Genomic DNA, 23,880 nt, shown 5'->3' on the forward strand with positions numbered 1-23,880 from the left:
AGGACTCAGTAGCTGAGTAGATAACGCGATGGCGTTTGAAGCGAATAGTACTGGGTTTGAGTCCTAGAGTGAACATCAACTCTGAGATGCAGGTACATCCAGCTGTCGAGTCCCAAATAGGACGAAACGCGCGTCAAACTGGATTCCACTGCTAGCTACTATCCATCTTTGCTTACAATGTTTGTGGATTAAGCCTATATCGAGACAATACGCACAGTATGCACATATGCCAATTAGAGACTGACCAGTTGCAGTCCTAAAAACATCAATGAGAAGATTCAAACAAACAATACTAAGGGAACTGTGGATAGCCTGCTACTAAATACCAAGAATTCCCCATTCTGGTTAATTTCACTGATAATAGTGATTATAGATTATCTACCTATAAAATGTCAAACTATTAAGAAAAAAGCATCTTTGATAGTTATGGTCAGGAAACAATATGCAGAAAAGTAACAAAGTTCAGGGATAAGTTTTTTTTGAAAGTATTAAGGTTAGGAGGGTTAATTTTAAGATTATGGATACCAACATTCGAAAACTATATTCTTTACAATTTTACCGGTTTTTATTGTAATATACACTACTTTTACATATGGTAAATTCGGGCTGATTAATATTTGACTGGTTAATCTCAGGATATCTCTGACGAGAATGGGGTTCTATCGTTCTGTGATTAATTGAAGATAATCAATCAAGAACATTTCAAACTTGTTAAGCATTAGTTGGGAATTTATCGGTAAGATATAGTAAAAGCTACCAATTGACTCTGTCTTGATGATTCGATTCACTAAAGCAATTTTTTCAGTGGATGAAACTAACTATAGTCATTAGGCTAGTCAAATTGTTCAACCCTTAGTGTGTTAACCGAATTATACCAGTCAGATTTACAGTAAAACAGTGATATTATTATCTAGTTTATACAACGGACTGATCTTAGTTAGACTGTCAGTGAAAACTAGAAAGCGCTGGACAGCTATACCGATCTAGTATGTAACTTCTAGATAAATTGGTTGATATTAAAAATGTAAACCATTGGATACAAACTTACTCATCTATAGGTTAAACGTTCACTGTGAAGTTTGAAAAGTACTTTGTTTGATCCTCAGTTGGATTATAGGATGAGCATTACCAAGAAGTTCCATACTACAGTAGAACAGTTGTCCAGTGCTTTTTAGTTTCTAATGATTATATAACTATACCACATCCATGATATAAACTGTAAACTACAACAATCTTCACACACTCCCTATATTAATGTTTAAAACCATTGCTTTACATATGATAGATAAGTGTGAGGTTATATTTTAATTACAGTTCATTGGGAAGCATGGAAAAGCATAAACACCTCAATTGTGATGAAGTATTGATTGCTGTGCAGCGAAACACTGATAATTTCGCCTGTTTAATACAAACTGTGTTAAATCTATGAATCATCCACAGATGAACAAGGAATTGGTGTTAGAAACACAAATACTCTCACTCAAAAAAGGGGAAAAAGATCCTGTCTAAGTCACAAATTATCCATAGGAAAGAGTGTGAATAACACAGCAACAGCAAGTGATTATGATTAATTTAAGATAGTAAAGTATAATGAAATCTAATTTACGGGTTATAACTAACAGGGAGTCAAAGAAAAGGTATTCATATGTGTGTTTAGGTAGAAAAATCACTGATCAGTTGGTTGGTTGGTTGGTTAGTGAGCAGTAATACAATAATCACAGTTATTAACATAATTAAAATAAACATATATATATATATATATATATATATATATATATATATCGCAAACCTATAAACAAGACGGATTACGACTCAACAACTTACAGAAGGCTTAGAATCATCCGGTAGATGAATATTCTTTGGACCGTTTTTCTTGAGACGTCCAAACCAACCTGATAACCAACCATCCTGTAAAGTAAAACAAATCACTACACAACCAGGTATTTGTGATCTTGCTTTGCTTTTAAACAGACCTACTGATATGTATATACGCAAGACTAATATAGATGTCATAGGATACTGACAAAAAAACACGATTCTTTTGAATAGATGTTTGTACAAGAATATTTACATCTAAGTGGGGGAATGGGGTTAAAGTTTAGTATTGATCACTAGAAGCCTTAAAGCTATTAAATTCATAATAATAATCAAGCCGACGGACGATGTTATTCAGTGGAGACATTGACAATTAAATTGTAGGTAGGTGCAGATAACCTGGTTAAGGTTCGCGTGTTTATCCGGGCCAGTTGGTTATAGATATGGCTCAGAATTGTTTGAAATGGCACAGTTCCATTCATCTCTTTGTCATCCTTTAGAAGCTAAGTGCTGAAATCTCCTTGTAACAGTTTTATTGTCTTTTTCTATTACGCTTACTGAGGTTACTGACACTACTACTGCTACTATATACGACTGAATTACGAAACTAAGTTACAACTTCCCATCAGTCGTTCAATTAACCGTAAGCAAATATACTGATCAGTTTAAAATGTTACACTACATAAACCCAGTGAATTGAAGTTATCAAGACAGATATTGGTTGTAAGAATAATAGAGGTAATACAAATAATCAGGGATAGACAATACTTTACGAAAAGGGATAAATTTAGGAGGAGAAACAATTTAAGTTAACTTTGAAACTCAAAACCTAAGGAAAGACAAAGAGTAAATATATTCGTACCATTGTGATCGATTATGAGTAACGTTAAACAAAGTCTCCTAAAAATAATTACGATAATCGTACAGATCCCTATCGGCTAGCTTATTACTTAACAACATAGCTCAGACCAGCAGTCAATGACTTCATGAACTGATAACACCTCTTGGTTTGGTTGAGCGTAGTTTTCTTCCAACGTACTGCTTTTACACTAACTAAAATCACAGGTTAATGTAAACAGTGTGATTGAGCATACGTAATGCATTCTCTTTGAAGATGTGAAATGTCAGAAATTCAATCTTCTACAGACTAGGATATTATTTTAACAGATGAATTCATGAATGGATTTAAGCTAGACTACCACTGAAAACCTGAAAGCAGTGGACAGCCATTTGGTTTAACTTTATGGCAGTGAAACATGGCCGATAAGAGTAGAGGATATTCGTAGGTTACTAGTATTCGACTATAGGTGTCTTCGAAGCATTGCTCGTATATCCTAGGACCACCGGGTAAGTAATGCAGTTGTTAGGAAACGGGTACTGGGTAAGGATGGCAAATCGATTGATGAAGTAGTGAAACCTGATCAGTTGAGATGGCTAGGACACGTGCTACGTATGCTCAACCACCAAATGCCCCGACGTGCAATGTTTTGTGGTGTATGAGTAGGTTGGGAGAAAGCTAGAGGCGACCAGACCAAAACATGACACAAATCCATGAAGCCACGGACAAGTGGACTGAGCCATGTTGGTAGGTGTAGACTATCTCGTTGGGATCTGCGAGATGATGGCAACTGATGGTTAGAGACCTTGAATGACATGGCTCAAAATCGTTTGCAATGGTGAAGGTGCATTCACTCTTTGTGTTCGCCCGAATTCTAATCTTCTGAATTCTTCATGTCTCTATCGTTTTTCTCTTTCCGAATTTATTTCATCGGATTATACTCCTTCAATAATATCTTCAAACCCTAATCTTTCAGACTACTGCTTACACTCTTATTACTGCTACCACTATGGGATTTGAATCGACAACTGCAACTTTGTATTAATGTGGTATGGCAACTAACGGACTGATGTTTCCAATGATGGTCTAGCTTACATTGACTCATGAATTCAACTATTAAAATCACTACAATCTCCACAAACCCCTATTCTAAAAATAAGATATTATTATTTTACAGTTATAAACATGATAATATTGAATAAACCTAATAATAATAGTGACAGACTAGTGTAAGTTGTTGACTCCCTTTCACACACACCCACACCTAGTACAATGAAATCTACTTTAAATCAAATAACGTTGATCAATGTAGACATTTTAAATCAACCGTAAGCATAAATCTATGAAACAGTATAAACTAAGGTAATGTTTTTTTTAAGGAATACACTTAGCTTCGTCAAAATAGTAAAACTGTTGATTAAAGAGCTATTGTTAGTCAGTCATAACGTAGAACTTCGTACGTACGTACGTACATCAGTTCGAGTTGCCATACCATATTAGCACAGAGATACAGTTGTCGATTCAAATCCCATAGTGATAGAAGTAGTAAGAGTATAAGCATTATGTGAAAGATTAGGGTTTGAAGAAAAAGCTATTGGCTTTTAAGCCAACTGTGTGTAGTAGACACGAACAGGTTAGTTTGATTAACTTATTAAAGTTTGATGAGTACACTTTATGGGAAGGTTAAAATAATGGGACTAAAAGTATGTAATATAGATATCTGACAGTTACTAGGGCATGGTATTTTGTTTGATTTCTAATGAAATGATACATTTTAATGATCTAGAAAAAGAAACTGACCAGAAATCAAGTGATTAAATAAATGGTAAGCATACCACATGATCGGAGGTGAAATCCAAATTTCAACTCGTTATTTGAACATGAATTGTAGAAAACTAATGAGGAACAGATTCATCATATTACTGTTTGCTTGTAACTCGTTTTCTAAGAAGAGGCTTTATATGCTCATCTTTGATCTACACTTAATGTGTAAATTCTAGTAATACTATGCGAATAGCTAAACTAAAGCAAATGAAATGAAGGTTGGAACTTTGATCTATTTTCAGCCAATGTCGTCAAACTGTAGATATATATCGCCAGCTTCAATGACATTAAGAACGGTCATTATTAATTATGAAACCAATAACTTATCATCAATATAGAACGAATTCATTTCAAATTAACCGTGGTATAGAATCGAAGGTATTTAATGTGAATTATGAGTAACTTGAACAGATGACATATATTTGCACCAGATATCTGATTATTTATATATGATGTAGACTCAAAGCTTGTTTACTTGATCTTAACGGGTGAAAATACGAATCTTGGAGCAAAGGATCGTCTGAATTAGTTTTATCATTAAGTGTTGCGACCCGACAACTGGACACCTAGCATCTCATTTTGTGACAAAAAAAGTATTCCAAGAGAAAACTTATCACTTATCATATTTTAGACTTTAGTTACACCCAAATACCCTGGTACGGCCGAGAGTGGGGAGAGTCCGCTCTCCCTCTCCAAATGCTCTCACATGACCACGCGTATATAGCTTCTGCCAGAGAAGTCCTACTCACTGCCTTCTCGCACCACGGGTGTTGTTTACGAAATTGAGAGGACGAAAAGCGAATATCCGGTGCTTTAACCGGGTTAGTCGACACGGAAAGTTCACCTAGGGGAGTTGGAAAACCATGATTCCAAACCAATGGTGCACATGGGTTCCAGTATCCTGAGAGAAGAAATGGCATATGAATCAATCGTTAGTCACCGGCTACCATTGGACTGCATCACCTCACGATGCTCCACTGCCTTGTGAACCAGACCTTTAGGTCGAAGTCTCCGGGTTTGGCCCCCTAAGAAAACCACCTGCTTCGACTTGGGCACCTGGACAGTATCACAGTCCTCACACAAATCGAATGAGATTTATGTGGCGCATATATATTTGATGCCTCTTTGTACCAATATTTATGTGTTTAAATAAATAAATAAATAAGATTTCATTTAGAGAACTATTCAAAACCAAAATTTACAGAGCAGCTCTGTTTAATTCTAGATATGGGATCTCTTTAGGATTACACAATCATGAACACACCGGGGATTGAACCTAGGACATTCAAATATTGCAGCGAGTGCTCTTTTTTTATACCACTGAGTTAACATCCAGTGAATTTACCAAAACAGACTAAGTGGGGGGTTCGGATCAGGGACTTGGTGACTGAAAATATTAAAACATCTAAACTACTAAGTCACCTTTCTAACAAATCATTAGAAGAAATGATGTCAATCAAAATACATACAAGAATGATTAAAATAACGAAGAAACAAACAAACTATATCATACTTTTGATTGTTGTTCATTCTTATCTAAATTATCCAAATCATTTGACTTATCCTGTGTAAAACGTTCATTACTACTATTATGATTACTATTAGTAGTAGAAGTAGTAGCAGTAGTAGGAGTAGAAAAAGTATTATGATAATCTTTTAAATTATCATTCATCATTGAAGATGGATGTCTAGATGGTTGTGGAAGATAATTCATTTGTGATAAATTAGATATAGATTGTTTTGATTGTTGTTGAAAATGATGTTCATTTGTAAATGATGTTTCATATTTTGTAGATAATAAACTTCTATTATTGGATGACTGAAATATTAAAGAAAAAAGAAAACAAGATTTCATTCAGGAAGACTATAAAATTGAACAATCATACTATTTACGAGGACTTTATTTTGAGAGAGAGAGAGAGGGTTTAGGTACCTACTTGTACAACAGCACAGACATGTTAAACAGTTATCATTAGATTGAGGAATATCTGAAAGAAGCGTTCGTTTTGTTACCTGGAAATCAAGTTCCAAGTGGTTCAAGGAAATTGTTATAAACATAGGATACTTGTTATAACACTAGGGTTTCTTGTTATAACAGTCCTTTCATTTTTTACACGTATGTGGGACGTTAATTTACCTTAGACGAATATCTACACTAGATTTCCCACCCAGTGTCTATTCTACAGGACTTCAACACAACTCAGATCAAGAACACGAGATTAGCCTGACTAGAACGTCAATATATTTCCACACCAAATCCAACAACAAGGAACAGTCAATCCATAATAATAAGGATAGGGGAATATATATAACACATATAACACCTGTCATCCTATCTAATGTCTGACTTAGCAAAACAACTAATCATTATCATTCTCGCCCACACATCAGAAAGTACTGAATTACATTTCGAAATCGACTATAGGATCAACTTTCGAAACTGAAAGAATGAGTTATACTCAAAATATCACTCGATATATAACAGGAATTAATATAGACAAAAGTAGGTTACGTAGAACTTTTTGTGAGCCAAGTATTATCATAGACAATATATTTTATTACATAATCTGTCGACCAAACAAATAAGCTGAGCTGTTAAGATTCTAGGCGTGTACGACCGCTTGTGCTTTTTGATAGCCAACTCATAGTTCGGAAAACTGCTTGACAATGAAGTGAAAAAAGAGAGTCGCGGCCTGAATAGTCCAGTGATAACGTCTCATATTACGAAATGAGTTATACAGGGTCCGAACCACCAAGGGAAGTATTAGCTCCTTGAAAATTACAGGGACACCTTGCTGTTTATTGTCAGCTACCACGAAAACTACGTCAAGTAGGGTTTCTTGATGACTATTTTCAGCCACTTAAAATCTCAACATAGACACTGATGTTGATTCATTCAGACTAGTAGCCACATTCCAATGGTAAAATTCGATCAGAACTAAAGGACTAGACAGCTATAACGTTGGTAGCTACTCAAGGATCAATCAGGTGGAGATCCTCTGTACATACGATTCTCGTATAAGATTAAAGAATTCGATTGCAAAAGATTTTGCAAAGATGTTTGGAACGATAGAAACGGAGATGAGGAAAGTGCTTTGCCAAAAATTTAGAATACATTTAAAGAGATCAGATTGGTATATATCAAATATGGTAAGATAGAAGTCTTATAGACCTAGTTCGTATATTTATTGAATAGACTATAATTTTCTAAATGTCGATTCTTTTCCATCTGCGAACGTCCATAAAATAAATAATTCTGCCCCTATTATATCCATTTCAATGCATAAATTCTAATGAAATCGATTATCGTTTGTTTAAATGACAGATAGAGAGAAAATGACCTACTCTAACCATCCATGATGATCCTGATCGCGGATGCGCAAATATAAACTTTGGAATAAGTTGTATTGTCTTTTCATTAATATGTATGAGATAGTTAACAGTATAAGGTGGTGCCTATATTACTCAATATCCTTTCATATGCCCACTTCTGAATAGCTTCTTTCCAAAGGAAGTTCTAATTCACTGTCTTTACATGGTAGAGGTATTTCTTCAAAAGTAAGGGGATGAAAAGCGGGCGTTCAGTGCTTAAACATGATTGTTAAAAAAGAGCCCTGACATAGGAGAATTGGAAAATACTGGCATATATGGCCTTTTGAATCGTGAAGCGACACATCGAGTACGAGATTATGCTAGTTATCTAGTACCATGGGATTGCATCCCTTGACGTTGTTCTACTACATTATAGACTAGACTTTTACGTTGAAGGCTAAAAGAAAGATCTGGGAGAACCACCGACTTCTGTCTGAACTCCTGTACAGTATCCCAGCCTATAAACACATGATTACAATTACTAATATGGTTATCCACAGGGTAATAGTAGTGTTAGTACAATAAAAACTTACAGGATCCAATTGATCAACAGTCGTAGAATTTGTCATGTTAACAGTATTATTTTCAGAATTACCGGATACTGTACGAGAACGAGAGTGAATCTATTTAAAATAATTAAACAAAAAAATTAGTAGAAAACAACATTATTATAAAATTTAATTATTAAATAATATCAGCATGGGGATTTGTGGAGACTGTATTATTTTAACAGTTGAATTAACGAATCAATCTAAGTTAGACCACCATTGAAAACCTGAAAGCACTGAACGGTCGTTTCGTCCTAGTACACGACCTCTCAGTAGTGCATATCCACGATCCCACACTCAGGACTCGAACCAGTGGAGTCCAATCCGTGTCGAGTGTGAGATAGTTATCCACCTCAGACAATGGATAAAGGGTTGTGAAAGATCATGGATCGACTGAAATTATACATTTGTTATGTCCCGATAAGAATAATGAATAGTAACTTTTGGGATCAATTTATGGACCAATACTATGCATATATTTTTTATCGTACAATTGTTAAATAGCTAAACTATCCATATTCATGCCCTTCTTATTATGAGCTTTACTTTGACCTATGAACTACTAAAATACGATTTACCATTCTTCAGTTACGCCCTGTCCATCAATTACTATCTCCATTATTCGCAGCCACATTTGGCTAAACCTTGTACAAATGTTGTTTTCCTATTTTATGGTACGATCTGGTTCATTTGATTGGTATATAAACCCAGTATGCTTGAAATAAATGATTCATACTGCAGAGGCTGAGACTGGTGTTCTAGAATTAACTGGCTGGGTTAGGCAGAGAGCAGGACCGATAAGTACCCTAGACTGTTCGTACGGGTTTTATGTGTCATTGATCCGATTGATAAATTACTGCTCTCTAATTGGCGGTATTATTACGTCATACATTAACAAGGTATCCAGGCCGCAAGTTATAACAACATTAACGGCGTCGGATGCCGGTTCAATGGTCTAGATGTTAGGCATTCGCGCACAAAACAGAAAGTCGTAGGGCTGGAGCCCCACGTGCCGGATCGTAGATGCGCACTGCTGAGGAGTCCTATACTAGGACATAACAGACATCCAGTGCTTTCAAGCATTCAATAATAATTAATCAATTAAAATCAAATTATACATATCGAAAGAAGAAAAAAAAAGACTTACACTTTGAATATTTGCAAAATAATCAAATGGTTGCTGATTAGATAATGTAGAATAATTCAATGAATTATTATCATTATTTATTATTAGTTGTGAATCAGTTTGATGATTGATAGGCATAAAAATAGAACTACTCATTTCATTCAATGTAGTTGTTACCGATGATGATGATGAAGATGATTTCGAAACTGTTACTGAATTGATTGATTGATTTGATTGTAAGGACATTGGATAGTTTGACAATTGAACAGGTGAATTCATAGAATAATTATGTTGTATATTATCATTATGTTGAATAAGATTAGATGTTGAATGAGAAGATAATTGATTATAGGGTTCTGATTGATACGAGTATTCATGAGATGGTGCTGATGATAATGAGGATGGTGATTGTTGATTGAATGGTTCATGACTAAACAACTAGAAATATGAAAAAGATAAGAATAGTTAATATCATACCATTGTGTCATTGAATGAAATATAAAGAGAATTCATCGACGAAGTCATTCACTTAAGTTGTACATTCGTATATTTATAGTTATTTGGTAAATGTATAAGTAGAGGTTAAGCGTTCGTAAGCGATACTGAAGGTCCTGGGTTCGAGTCCCGCATATGGGATCATGTATGAGAACTTCTGAGGAGTCCCATACTAAGATGAAATGGCCATCCAGTGCTACCGGGTTTCCAATGGTCGTCTAGCTTAGATCGACTTATGAATTCAGCTATTAAAATTATTAAAATCTCCACAAACCCCCATTCTGATCAAAATGTATAAGTATATAGAAGGATAGAAAAGATGACATCATAAAAAGATTCAATGTTTCCAAATAGCAAATGAGGTTACGTAATAATCACTTGGTTACGGAAGAATGAGAGGATGAGAATAATTTACAAGTTAGAATTATGAAAGATAATTGTCCATTTGATAAATATGAAGAAGAAATGAACCTAAAGGTCATAACTAACAACTGATTACGGTTTAAAAGAAGCCCAAATTATTAATAAATACGAATGTACAACTCGAAGTAGTGAATGATTTCGTCGAAAATAAAGTTTTCATCGATGAATTCTCTTTATATTAATAGCTAGATCAATTGGTCAGTCATCTATAACGTGAAACCAGGTACATATATGCATCGGTCTAAGTTCCCATTCCTCATTAAGTGACTAGAGTGATTTTTATTAGCAAAATTAACTTCTTAGATGTTTCAAAAAAAAGGTTTTTATTCAATTCTGGTAAAATAAACATTTCGTCTACCCCTTTTTTAAAAAAGAAAAGTATGTGCCGACTTGTGTCATTTAGTTAGACTGAAGCAACATGGAAACAGGTATATGTTTATACATCAGTCCAACATGTCATATCCCATTAGTATTTACTTAGTTACGCCCGCTACCCCTCGTGAAGGAGTATGAGCCGCCCACCAGGATTAGTATGAGATTAACTGTTGCTCTGGTTGTTATAGAAGAAGCATCGGCCCTGTTACTTCTGAAGAACCTCGGCTTTCATCATGAGGCGTCCTGATTCTTCTAAATGAAGACCCTTCAATTTCCAGGACAGAGTTTAAATGGTTTAAATTGATTATTCTGATTAGCGTTTTTTCAGCAACGTTGTTTTCCACGGGATCGGGTTGTTGATCCCATGCCACCCCATTAGTACAGTGAGATAAAATTATTAAGGCGAATCCCAAAATAGTAGAGATAGTAGTAACAGAATCAGTGGCAATATAAAAAACTAGGTAAAATAATTAGGCTTCATGGTAAACACTTAACCTTAAGACCACTGAATTCCACTCAATAGTTTACATCTATAACTTCAATTAGTCCGGAATACTGCTCAGTCATCGTGATCATTGTCACCAACCTTCACTGATATCAGTGAAATATTTATTTAACACACTGAAGGCGCATATTTGTATTCTGATTCTGCTAAGAAGAGCTTAGGTTGTCTAAACTTTTTCCTTATAACATGTTAATTCTTTCTTTAAGGGATAACCTCGATGACACTTTCCGAATGAATATTTACACAATGACCATTCAAGAGGTCACTGAACATTAATATACAAAAAGAATTGTTCCAACTAACAGTTTGACTTCTGTCTAGAATATAAACCTATCCTGAAAGTCCCATCTTGTCTATCTCACCATAAACGTATAGATTATTATCGTTGAAGTACTGTTATATGATAGTTGCTGTTCTATTGAGTCAGCAATCTCAAGATATAACAGGTTCAAGACTATTATGAGTGATGAAGTGATAGTTCAATGATTAGTTATTAAGTCAATTGCAGATTTGAACTTCACTCTTTCTCTCCACCTACTTCAGTCTAAGCAACTGACACATCCAGAGGTATAGATCTAAGTTCACATAACAATAACAGATTATTGAATGAGATTAGTTGTAAAAGATGAATGAATTTTTTGGCGAGATTATAATTTATGGACGAACCAATCATATTTAAGATAACAAGTTTTGGATTTTAGCGCGAAATTCATTCATCCATTTGGATAAATAGCATTTTTTCCATTATAACTGATCTTAGTTCGTGATGAAAACCCTAAATCGAATTGCCAACCCTAACCATCAACTGTAAATCATAATCTTTATTCCTCATACAGGTTTATAACTCTCATTTATCCCCCAGTATTTTATTTATTTATTTAAACACATAAATATTGGTACAAGGAAGCACCAGATATATATACGCGCCGCACAAATCTCATTTGATTTGTGTGAGGGATGTGATGCTGCCCAGGTGCCCAAACTGAAGCAGGTGGTTTTCTTAAGGGGCCACACCCGGAGACTTCGACCTAAAGGTCTGGTCCACAAAAGAGTGGAGCATCGTAAAGAGGATACAATCCCATGGTAGTCGGTGACCAATGATTGATTCATACGCCCTTTTTTCCTTCAGGATACTGGAGCCCATGTGCACTATTGGTTTGGAATCATGGTTTTCCAACTTCCCTAGGTGAACTTTCCATGTCCACCAAACCGGTTAAAGCGCTGGACATTCGCTTTTCGTCCTCTCAATTTCGTAAACAACAGTAATACCACGAGAAGGAAGTGAGTAGGACTTCCCTGACAGAGGCTATATACGTGTAGCCATGTGAGAGCATTTCGAGAGGGAGAGCGGACTCTCCTCATTCTCGGCCGTACCAGGGCCATGGAGGGGGTGAACATTCTAAAAGTCACTCTAGTGTCTCTCAAAGACCATCCATAGATTATAGGTTTCATTGAATTCTTTAATTTTTTTTATAGAAAATAATAAATACTAACTTGTCTTTGATGAATAGATGATTGATTAGATAAATTCATTTTTTGAATAGAATCTACGAATTGATCATTTCTATTATTTCGTATAGAAGAAGAATTTGAGATGATCTTTGGTTCATTATTATTACTATTATTACTATTATTAACATCATGAGGAATATCCATTTTATCATTTCTATTTGAATTGAAAATATTAACTTTACGTTGATCTCTGTTATCTGTTGATAAGAATGAAGAAGAATCAAGTGTTTGAATATTAGATCTATATTCAACGGATGGTTTATAATTTGATTCTTTGTTGAATTGATGATACTGACGTTGTTGTTGTTGCTGTTGAAGTGGTTGTTGTTGTTGTTGTTGCTGCTGTTGAAGTGGTTGTGATGATTGATGATAATGATTAAAATCATTATGATCGGAATATTCTGTAGCTTCATTAGCTTCATTAGTGAAACGAACATCTTTACTGGGATTTTCTCTTGATTTTATTACAGATGGTTTATAGCGTGGATGATCGATCTGAGAATAAAGATAAACAATCAACAGTTTGACCCAATATTATACATTATTATACACAGATTACTATAATTAGTAGAAATTAGGATTGGAAATATAAACACAAAACCGGAAACAAATATGACGACTTGTTAGCGGGAAATAAACCAGATTAAGGTACGTTATGTGTATGATCGTGACGGCGCACACTCATTGGCTAATTCTAAACCAAACAGCTCAGGCAGATTATTAGAGAAACATCTAGAAGTTTTTTATGCATATACTATAAATACATGAACGTTTTTCTAACGAATGATTGCTGTTCACCTACCCTTGTTATTTTAAATACAATTTCGTTCCTGTTCAACCTGTTCTGATTTGGGGTCTTGTCGAGTGTTATTGTGTAAGAATACTAAGCAAAAGGAGTAGCTGGGTCGTTTATTAACAAAAAACAATTATAACACTACTTTACCCAAAGTTTTCACAACATATTAATAAAATACCAGCTCAGTGGTCTAGAGATTAAGCGTTCGTACACAAGACCGAAGGTCCTGGTTTTGAATCCCTTGTGCGGGATCATGGATGCACACTGCTGAAGAGTCCCATACTAGAACAAAATGGTCGTCCAGACCTTCCCGGTTTTTAATGGTGATCTGGCATTGTTGTTTTCTACGGGATCGGGTTGTTGATTCCATGCCATCCCATTAGTATAGTGAGGTAAAATTCTTAAGGCGAACCCAAATAGTAGAGATAGTAGTAACAGAATTGGTGGAAATATAAAAAAAACTAGGTATAGAAGATCCAATTTGAGACGAAAATATGAATGAGTGAAATAAACAAAATTTAGAATGTGATTTAGAAACTTAGGATCAAAGGGAAAACAAAGAGTGAATGAGTTTTAGCCATTAAAAACAATTTGAGGCCATGTTACTCATCATCTCTTAACAGTGGTTACGATTATTATTTATTTATTTATTTAAACATAAATATTGGTACAAAGGGGCACCAGATACATATGCGCCGCACAAATCTCATTCGATTTGTGTGAGGGCTGTGATACTGTCCAGGTGCCCAAGTCGAAGCAGGTGGTTTTCTTAGGGGGCCACACCCGGAGCCTTCGACCTAAAGGTCTGGTTCACAAGGCAGTGGAGCATCGTGAGGAGATTCAGTCCCATGGTAGCCGGTCACCAACAATTGATTCATACGCCATTTCTTCTCTCAGGATACTGGAACCCATATGCACCATTGGTTTGGAATCATGGCTTTCCAACTCCCCTAGGTGAACTTTCCGTGTCGACTAACCCGGTTAAAGCACCGGATATTCGCTTTTCGTCCTCTCAATTTCGTAAACAACACCCGTGGTGCGAGAAGGCAGTGAGTAGGACTTCACTTGCAGAGGCTATATACGCGTGGCGATGTGAGGGCATTTCGAGAGAGAGAGAGCGGACTCTCCTCACTCTCGGCCGTACCAAGGCATTTGGAGGCCCTCCAACGACATTTAAATCTTCATTTGATTTCATGGTTCAACACAAACACAAACATATTGACTCCAAATAATAAGCAAACAAAAAAACAAATACGCCTCATACCTTTTGATTCATTTGATTAAAGATTTGATTTAATCGTTCAATCCAATTTTTATTTTTATTTTGTACAGGCATAGAATATGATGAATTTTTGAATTGAAATCCAAAACTATAATCATCCATTAATTGACTATTTGTTGATGATTGTAACAGATCGAAGCTTTCAATTTCTGGATGATATTGTAATGGTTCAGCTAATCGTAGACAATTATTAATTAAGCTATACAATAATGGATCAACATATGTATTATTATTATTATGATCATTGTTACAGACGAATGGATGTTTAAGTTGATATATTCCTTCATCAAATTCAGTAAGAATCTCATTCCCGATAGCTGTTAAATAACGATAAGCTTTTTCAATAAAACCAGCATCCAAAAGTCGTATAGCATAAACAAGACGAAAAGGCTTGAAAAGAAAAATTATAGATGAAAGTGTCAATTTTAAAATGGAAGACTTTTTTCTTTAAAAAAAAACTTATTTACTGGGTGTACAAATTCATGTATTTGACTACGAGTCACACTCCAAGTATGTATGTGTGTGTGAGTGAGTGAGTGAGTGAGTGAGTGAGTGAGTGAGTGAGTGAGTGAGTGAGTGAGTGAGTGAGTGAGTGAGTGAGTGAGTGAGTGAGTGAGTGAGGGCTAATGATGCTAGATCCAAAGTGGGATTCAAACCTGGTTGAGAATTGGATGCTTTAGCCTTAATGAACCACTTATTTAGTAAGGTTTATGGCAAAGACCCTGAAGAAACTGTTTACTGATAATATTGATTAGTTGGGGTAATGTAGTCTTCCTATGCAATGATATACACAGGTAACATAGATCACTTTCAATCAGTTGGCAAGTAGTGTTGGTAAGTATGACATATATCTCTCACTACATAGGAAAGTCTGTACATCTGGATACTTTTGTAAATGTTGGCAGTCATACTGTAGTGAAAAAGATAAATCAATTTATGATGAGAAGGATAGTGGTGATTTGCATTAATCTGAGCCCCCCCCCAGTGGGGATCGCCAGAAACGCAAAACTTGTTATGAAAGAAATCGATGTTCCCTATTCGATTTCTTATGGAATTGTTTGTCTTTCTGAGCTACTATCAGTCAATGATTTCATGTTTAATCATTGTTATCTCCTAAGAGTAGTTCACATTCGGTGTTGAGGGGTGAAAAATTGTTTTTTTTTATATTGTAGACATGATAATTTGCGAAGTGTTAGTAAGTGTGATTACCATTTTAAAACAGTGGCTTCAGTGATGGTTACGTTTTACACATTTCGTCCGAGAGGTTTTCATAATGGGAATTATTTGCAAACCCTAAGGCTTGATAGACAATTGATGACTCAGCACCACCGAATAGAGCATAGTTACGTTGGATTCGTAACGACAGTGATTGTGGTCTCAGGTCCAGTACAATGTAATGAGTCGAAAAGTTATCAAACACGAATTGGGAAAGTTAGTGGCGATTCTGCTGTAATTTTCTATGGTAAGATCAATGGTACTGTAGTGAACGAGAACACAAGTGGGAACAATCGAATGTATTTGAACTCAAAATGACAGAACGTCTTGGTAAAGTTTGAGAACCATACAGTAAATTCTTCATTTGCAAAGTGTCAATCAATTGTCTCAAACTTGACTGCTCCTTTTGAAAATATCAGTCAATCGTCTCAGACTTCATTGTTCTTGCATTTCCAGACCAATCGCTTTCTGTTTCCATTCTTTCCTTCTCGATCTTCCCAACCTTCTGCTTCCAAACATTATATTCCTGACTAGCGTTACATACTACTTATGTTGATATAAGTAGCACACACCACAGTACTTAATGTTGGTTTGACGTTATCAAATGACTTCCCATCTTTTTTTGCATAATATTGTGATTCTGTCTTGTATGGCGCATCTGTTAACCAAACAAAACTCATTGAATAAAATTCGAACATACTAATCACTTAAACCATTTGTATTAGTTGTTTAAATTTTCTCATTAATGTTATGGGCTTCAATCAATCAGCCTCTTTTAGCATATATGTATCTTGTGCGGAACGCATCGATATTGCCACTAAGTTACAATTATTTTAAGTAGAGTTGGAATGATGGCTAGAACTGGAAGTCAGGAAGCATCCTTCGTCCTACTTAATACTCATCAGCTGAATGTACCTGGACTCCAATGTTGATACTTATCACATCGAGACTCGAATCCAGTACCTTTCGTTTCAAACGCCCAACCCGTTATTCATTTGGTTACTGGATCCAGATAATCGCTGGTATATGCGACGATATGAATTTTAACTGATTCGCATTGGTTGTTTGAGTCCTCTCATTGATTTCAGTATAATTGTAGACACTTAAATAAAATTTCAATTTTCACTCCATACTATGTATTTACCAACAATGATGGTATTAAGCAAAACTTAGTATGTATGTACATAAATGTGAATGAAACTACCCAACTGTTCAAACCAAATTTGACAACTATGTGGGATTCAAACCATGGACCTGATGATAGGAAATTAAGTATTCTGACCAATATGATCTATCGTTATATTTCTAGTTAATAGATAACATTGAATACAACTAAACATACCATTAACTGACGTAGATGAAATTTACGGTTAGCCAATTGAATAGAATATTCATATATTTCAGTGAGTTGAATAGCTTCTGAAGTAGCGAACAATGGAGATAAAATATGATTTGACGCAATATTATCCTCCTGGAATTCATCGGAAGTATTGTTAATAACATCACCGCTACTGGTAATGTGATTAGGAGGGACACCAATTAACCAGATTTTACCAGGTAAACGAAATTCCCTCTGTTTATCATCAATATTTTTCAATGAATTCATCAGTAAATAGCATAAGTGTGCAGCATAAACATGTTTTCGTGATAGTAAACCATCACCAAGACGTTCCAAGGCTAAAAGTGATAAATCGGATTGTGATGAGTGACCAGCCAATATCATAGCTAAATGCGGTCTCCAATCACCATTATCTATGCCTAGAGGAATGATATACAATAGAGAAAAAAAGTAAATTTAATTCACAATATAATTTAAACGAAAAAACAATTGGACATAAGGTATGTGGGAGATTCAAATCGCACTATAAGTATGAGAATGCATATCTGTACGAAGACAATTTTTCGTAGAGGCTAGAGAGAACCCTTAAAGACAAAGACAAAACTGTGAGGAGTGATCAGCCACTCTATGTAATCGAAATACTGGTGTGGGTGGCCTGGTGGTTAAGTTGTTAGACTATTAACCACCACGTTGTATCTTAGAGATTCGCCCTACACACTACGGCTAGGGCAGCCGTATATCACTAGCCCTCACATACAAGGTGTGACTCAGAGCCATGTAAACCAACCTGTACTTAGTAAATGAGTTACATTACAAAGGTATTACGCTCCTAATCTCTTTGAGACGACCAAATCTTATCAATCACGTTTCTGAAGTGGTCCTTAGACCATATTAAGTGATTTAGCACCAACCGCAGTGTCCTTTCGTAAATCAATGTCAGCTAACAGGAAGCAAGAGGATTAGAAAGCCCTCACGATTTCATACTGGTTGGCAGCAACCTTGAAAGAACTTATGGTTTCCCTCTATAGATTTTGAACCCGAGATTAGTTTTATCTTCCAAATAAATTCAATCTACAGTTGACCACACGAAGTTTGCCAATACCACTGAATTGTATCTTTTACTTGTGTTTCATCGGTTGATTTTAGCTCTACAAGATTTTTTACTGTAAAGGTAGACATCAGTGTTACCGCTCTGGTGGCTCTACACGCCAAATCAATGCAAGACAGCAGATTCCTGAAAAAAATTTGTGAACTAGCTGGAGAGAACAGTAAAACTAACCGCTGTGTTTGGATCTGAACAAAATAAAAGATATAAGTGTTAGCGGGATATAGATTAGATCAAAGGGTGTTCCGCGCAGGATTGTGTTAATGTACGCTGATTGACTATTTCTTAACCAGTCAGCGGAAGCGCATACTTCGAGAAACACTAGAATCTCTTTTATGTAAAAATTGTAAATATACAAATGTTTTTTTCTTATTGTGATTCCTACTTCCGTTCAACCTTGTTTATTTGGAGCATAATTGCGTTCCTGTTCAACCGCGTTCTCATTTGGGGACTTATCGAGTGAAGTAGTTCCAAAGAATACTGAGCAATAAGAGTAGTTGGGTCGTTATAAGAAAAACCATAACACTAAGAAATACTGCAATAAACATAATAGTTAATAAATGTATTAAGATCAGCCTTTTCCAAAATATTTACAACGTAAATGCAAAATGAATCCACTGTTTACCTCGTCCATAAGCCGCTGTATTAATAGATTGTGGCATTTCTCCAGCAGTTAATTGATACAATGTAAGAATAGGATCCGATAATGATATATCATTATTTAGAAAACGATCCATTACTTTAGCAAATGTTGAAGGACCCATCCGATGAGCCAATGTAAATGCATGACCCCATAGTTTAGAACGACAAGCATGTTCTAACGCTTTCATTGGTAAGCCATGCATTAACAACTATTTTTTGGGGAAAAAAATTCATACACATATATTGGTAATATAGGACAGAAAAGTATTGAAAAATATAATTGAGGTTGACCATAACTTCTACAATTTTCAATAACTGTCCTATGTTCATCATGGAATACCAACCTAGGGAAGTGGGAAAACCACGATTCCAAACTGATGGTGTACATGGGATCCAGGATCCTGAGGGAAAAAATGTCATATGAACCTATTGTTGGTCACCGGCTACCATGAGACTGCATCTTCTTATGTTACACCACTACCTTGTAGATTAAACCTCTAGGTGAAAGGCTTGGGGAGCGGTCACCTACGAAAACCACCTGCTTCGGTTTGGATGTCAGGGAAGTATTCTAGCCCTCACATAAATCGAATGATGAAGTGTGACGCGCATGTATTTAGTACCTCCTATCAATGTTTATGTGTTTAAATAAATAATTAATAGTAAAACTCATTACTTTTGGGCATTTCCACCCCCTATTAAGTGAGTGAGAAATAAATTTTAAAGTGTAATTTTTAATAGAGATTTTATTACAATCCCAAACTCAGGCTAATTTAGGAGGTGAACTATCTAAATACACTTTTTAGATTTATACGCTTAACACCATAAATGGTAAGATTTAAGTTTGTTAGAACTCAACATCATAGATTTTTACTCATCAGCAAAGGCTCCGGGTGTGGCCCCCTAAGAAAACCACCTGCTTCAGTTTGGGCACCTGGGCAGTATCACAGCCCTTACACAAATCAAATGAGATTTTTGTGGTACATATATATCTGGTGCCCCCTTGTACCAATATTTATGTGTTTAAATAAATAAGTAAACAAACCATACCAGCAGCACTGAGAATCCATGAGATAAGGAAGAGTGTGTCATTTTTATTACAGATCTTTTTCAACACCATTCGTAGATGGGAAGGAATTATAGCTAAAGATAGTAGTTACTGAAAGGAAAACTCAGTAATCTGTTTATGACGTTGGTCTTGAACTCAAAATATGTTGCTTTTAGCCTAACCGCCATTCGACTGACCTGGGTGGTACGATATGATCTTAAAAAAAATGTTTCAAGCAATAATAACTCAGTTAGGTCATGACGATGGACGAACCGGTCTATCTCATTAAAAAAGCAGCTACGGTTCGGTATATTCGTCGGTTCTGCTATAACATTATGTACAACTACAGAAACGATATTACACTATAAAAAAGTTCATTGCAAAACGCTAATAATCTACCAATCTGAGAACGAATAACTTACGTTACAACATTATATGCGATAAACATATCGAGCATGTTACTCGAAACATCATCGTAAGAATTAGTAGATAAATTTAAACAAGTTAATTACTGGGTCGATGGCTTAGTGGTTAAGGCGTTCGACTTTTAGTCTCCAGAACACTGGTTCGAACTCTAATCCAGCTACTTCGGTTTGGGCAACAGGATAGAGTTACTAGCCCTGACAATTAAAAGCGTGGCTGATTCCTAAGTACCTGGTGAGTGAGTTAGATAAATTGTTTTGGATTATTAATATGTAATTATTTATGTTGTCATTACTTATACGGAAGGTTCATTGATACATCTTATTTATTTAAACACATGAACATTAGTACAAAACGGCACCAAACTATATACGCGCCACACAAGTTATCATTAAATTTGTGTGAGCCTGGATACAATCTGGGTGCCTAAGCCGAAACAGGTGATTTCCTTAGGGGGCTACTCCTCCCAGTCTTTCACGTAAAGGCCTAATCCAGAACGCAGTGGGGCAACGTCAAGAGATGTGGTCTCATGACAGCCAGTGACCAACAATAGTTTCATACGCCGTTTGTTCCTTCATGATCCTGGAACCCATGTGCACCATTGGTTTGGAATTGTGGTTTCCTAACTTTCCTAGGTGGATGCTCCGTGCCCATCAATCCGGTTTAAGCACAACACCTTCCGTCCTTTCCGTCCTCTCAATTTCGTAAACAAACCCCTGCCACTAAAAGGCAGTGAATAGAACTTCCCTGATAGTGGCTATATACGCATGGCCATATGAGCATATCGAGAGAGAGTGGAATCCCCCCACCCTTGGCCGTACCAGGGTATTTGAAGATCCTAATTAAAATAACTTTGGATAATAAGGCTGAACAGTCAACCATCTTTACACGTGTCTAATACACGTATCTGTGTGCACTTCACGAATGGTGTTAACTTTTAATACGGTCATAACCAAGATTTTTTCATTGACACGGACATAACTACAAATCAATTAGTGAAAACCTTAACGTAGGTAAAGAATGAGATGTATTTATGGTCCAGTATTCGGTTCATTAGTAACCATTCGGTCAATGGAACCGATGACCGAAAAGTACAAGAAACCATAACACCTCGGATGCTTTTATCAACATAGGACAGTCAGCTGAAAAAACTTCATAACCCTAACTGAAATCATTAATCCACTTGTTCAATCCGTTATCTCCACTGACAATTCGAAATACTTCATGGACTTCTTGAATTATTTTTCTCATGTTTTACCTAAACACTAAGCAGTTCACGTACTTATTGAACAGGCTCTGTACAAAGATATTATCTACTGTAGTACTTACTTCACGAAAACGATCCAGAAGTTTGCCTTCCGACTCCTGGCTGCGCAATCCCCTTTCACCTATATGAACTCCTCCCATACGTCGAATAATATTTTGAACAGAACTCATCCTTCCAGTTTCTGAAGCTGCCTTGCTGTGTTGTAATAAACTACTTCCATAGTCTATTTTGAAATGTGATTCAGGACTTTCTCGACCACTTGTAACTTGACTTCCAGGTAACGAAGCTAACGATTCGTTTATATATTCCCCAACCTGATGATTATAATTGTTTAAAGTACCTGTATATTGTACAGGTACCTGAACTCCTAGATAAGAACTAGAAGAATACCCATAGGAACCACTCCGAAAACTATCGGTAGTTGGTTTGTGTCCTTCCAGTAAAAGATTTACAAGATCTGATGTCTGCAGATTCTGTGGAATAAGAAAATGTAGAGGATATTTGTGGTATTGAAATGTAAGAAAATATCAATTCAATTTCCATCTAAAACACTACCACCAGACAGAGTATATTACTCAACTAAATATAAAAAGTCATTTCACATTCAACATGTAGGCTCTATACCATTAAATATTAAGACTTAAAAATAACTTAAATGGAGAGCTCTTACTAATTGCCGGTGAAATTGTCACCAGTATGGTGGATATGCCTGACTACAAGTTAAAAGGTGTCAATTAAGATATGTATTAGTCCTACGATATATATATATATATATATATATATAATACATTAGAATACAGGTGTTGCTTTACGTAGATTAGATGGAATGTAGCTAGCAGTGGAATCCAAGATCGGCATTTCATCTTATTTGTGACTCATCACATGGATGTACCTGCACCTCAAATTTGATACTGAGATTTGAAAGTAGTGCTTTTCGCTTAAAACACCAATGAGCTAACCACTTAGCTACTGACTCTAGATAGTTACGGATTTTATTATTTTAATCAAAGCAGATGTGGTTTTTCTCTGACTAATTATTGTTCATGTATCCTTCTACAATCCAAAAAACAAAATGGTTCAGATAACAGTTCTCTTTTCGGTCAATTCATTTCCAAATCTCTACAATCACGAATGTCTAAATGCTTTTCGATGTTTTCAATCAGTGTATTCCGTTGATTCTAAAAAGTGTTCATAATATGTGGATCACTAAACAAAGCTACGTTAAGGCTTCCTGCATGTCCATAATTCAGTGTTTTCTCTCAATTTTTTAGAATTGAATTTCTCTTCCAGTTGGTAATTGGGTGGGAATATCAATCATCTCCTAATACTGTTATAGTTAAGACTACTTATATCTCTTTGAGGAAATCTGATGCTCATAATTGAATTGAGTCAATACGAAACCAGACTGCAATGGAATTTCTATTTTTTTCAAATGAATCCAATTTGACCAATGACAATATAGATCACTTATCAATTCCAAAGAACATAGTATATACTTTGTTGGAAAAAAACGGTTGCATTTGTTATTTTAAACAGTTGACAGGTGATACTGGAAGTTTGTGAATAAAATTAATGGGTAACAGACGTTTGGATTTTTTTTTTCAAGGAATTTTATGCGTAAGTCTTTGGTAATTTATATTAGTGAAGGAAAACGACCACTGTTTATATGGGTGAAACTTCTAAAAAGAGAGGTATTGGATGGTACCCTAACAAGGAAGTACAGTACCGTTTTATACGAGGAATCAACGGTTATAACAAGAAAGGCCTAAAAATGAAGAATAAACGAACTCAGGTTGAGATGATACTTATTTTACAGGGTTGTTAACAACTACAACTTACAGAACAAGTTGTATATGTTTTCTTGTTGATGTATCTAAAAGGAACTAAGCATTTCATTAGGATACTACAAACGTTACTATGCGTTAACAGACCT

At 35.6% G+C, this 23,880-nt stretch overlaps 1 protein-coding gene and 1 non-coding gene across 2 annotated transcripts in view; one reads left to right on the top strand and one right to left on the bottom strand.

The window, feature by feature from the left end:
- The window catches only part of Smp_123060 (rgpr-related), a 34,265-nt gene that overhangs the window by 7,385 nt on the left and 3,000 nt on the right, over positions 1–23,880 (bottom strand). Inside the window, exons 4-12 of the mRNA XM_018797917.1 lie at positions 22,010–22,420; positions 19,196–19,421; positions 17,469–17,884; positions 14,894–15,301; positions 13,011–13,328; positions 9,545–9,961; positions 8,383–8,472; positions 5,991–6,296; positions 1,825–1,908 (exon numbers count right to left, since the gene is read on the bottom strand). Coding sequence (XP_018652912.1) covers positions 1,825–1,908; positions 5,991–6,296; positions 8,383–8,472; positions 9,545–9,961; positions 13,011–13,328; positions 14,894–15,301; positions 17,469–17,884; positions 19,196–19,421; positions 22,010–22,420 — 2,676 coding nt within the window. The remainder of the gene's footprint in view (positions 1–1,824; positions 1,909–5,990; positions 6,297–8,382; positions 8,473–9,544; positions 9,962–13,010; positions 13,329–14,893; positions 15,302–17,468; positions 17,885–19,195; positions 19,422–22,009; positions 22,421–23,880) is intronic.
- Positions 20,772–20,843, top strand: Smp_tRNA_00908_Pseudo_TTT.1.1. Its single transcript has one exon. It is a non-coding gene (tRNA).

Source organism: Schistosoma mansoni, chromosome 6, assembly GCF_000237925.1.
Source record: "Schistosoma mansoni strain Puerto Rico chromosome 6, complete genome".
Taxonomy (NCBI): Eukaryota; Metazoa; Platyhelminthes; class Trematoda; order Strigeidida; family Schistosomatidae; genus Schistosoma; species Schistosoma mansoni.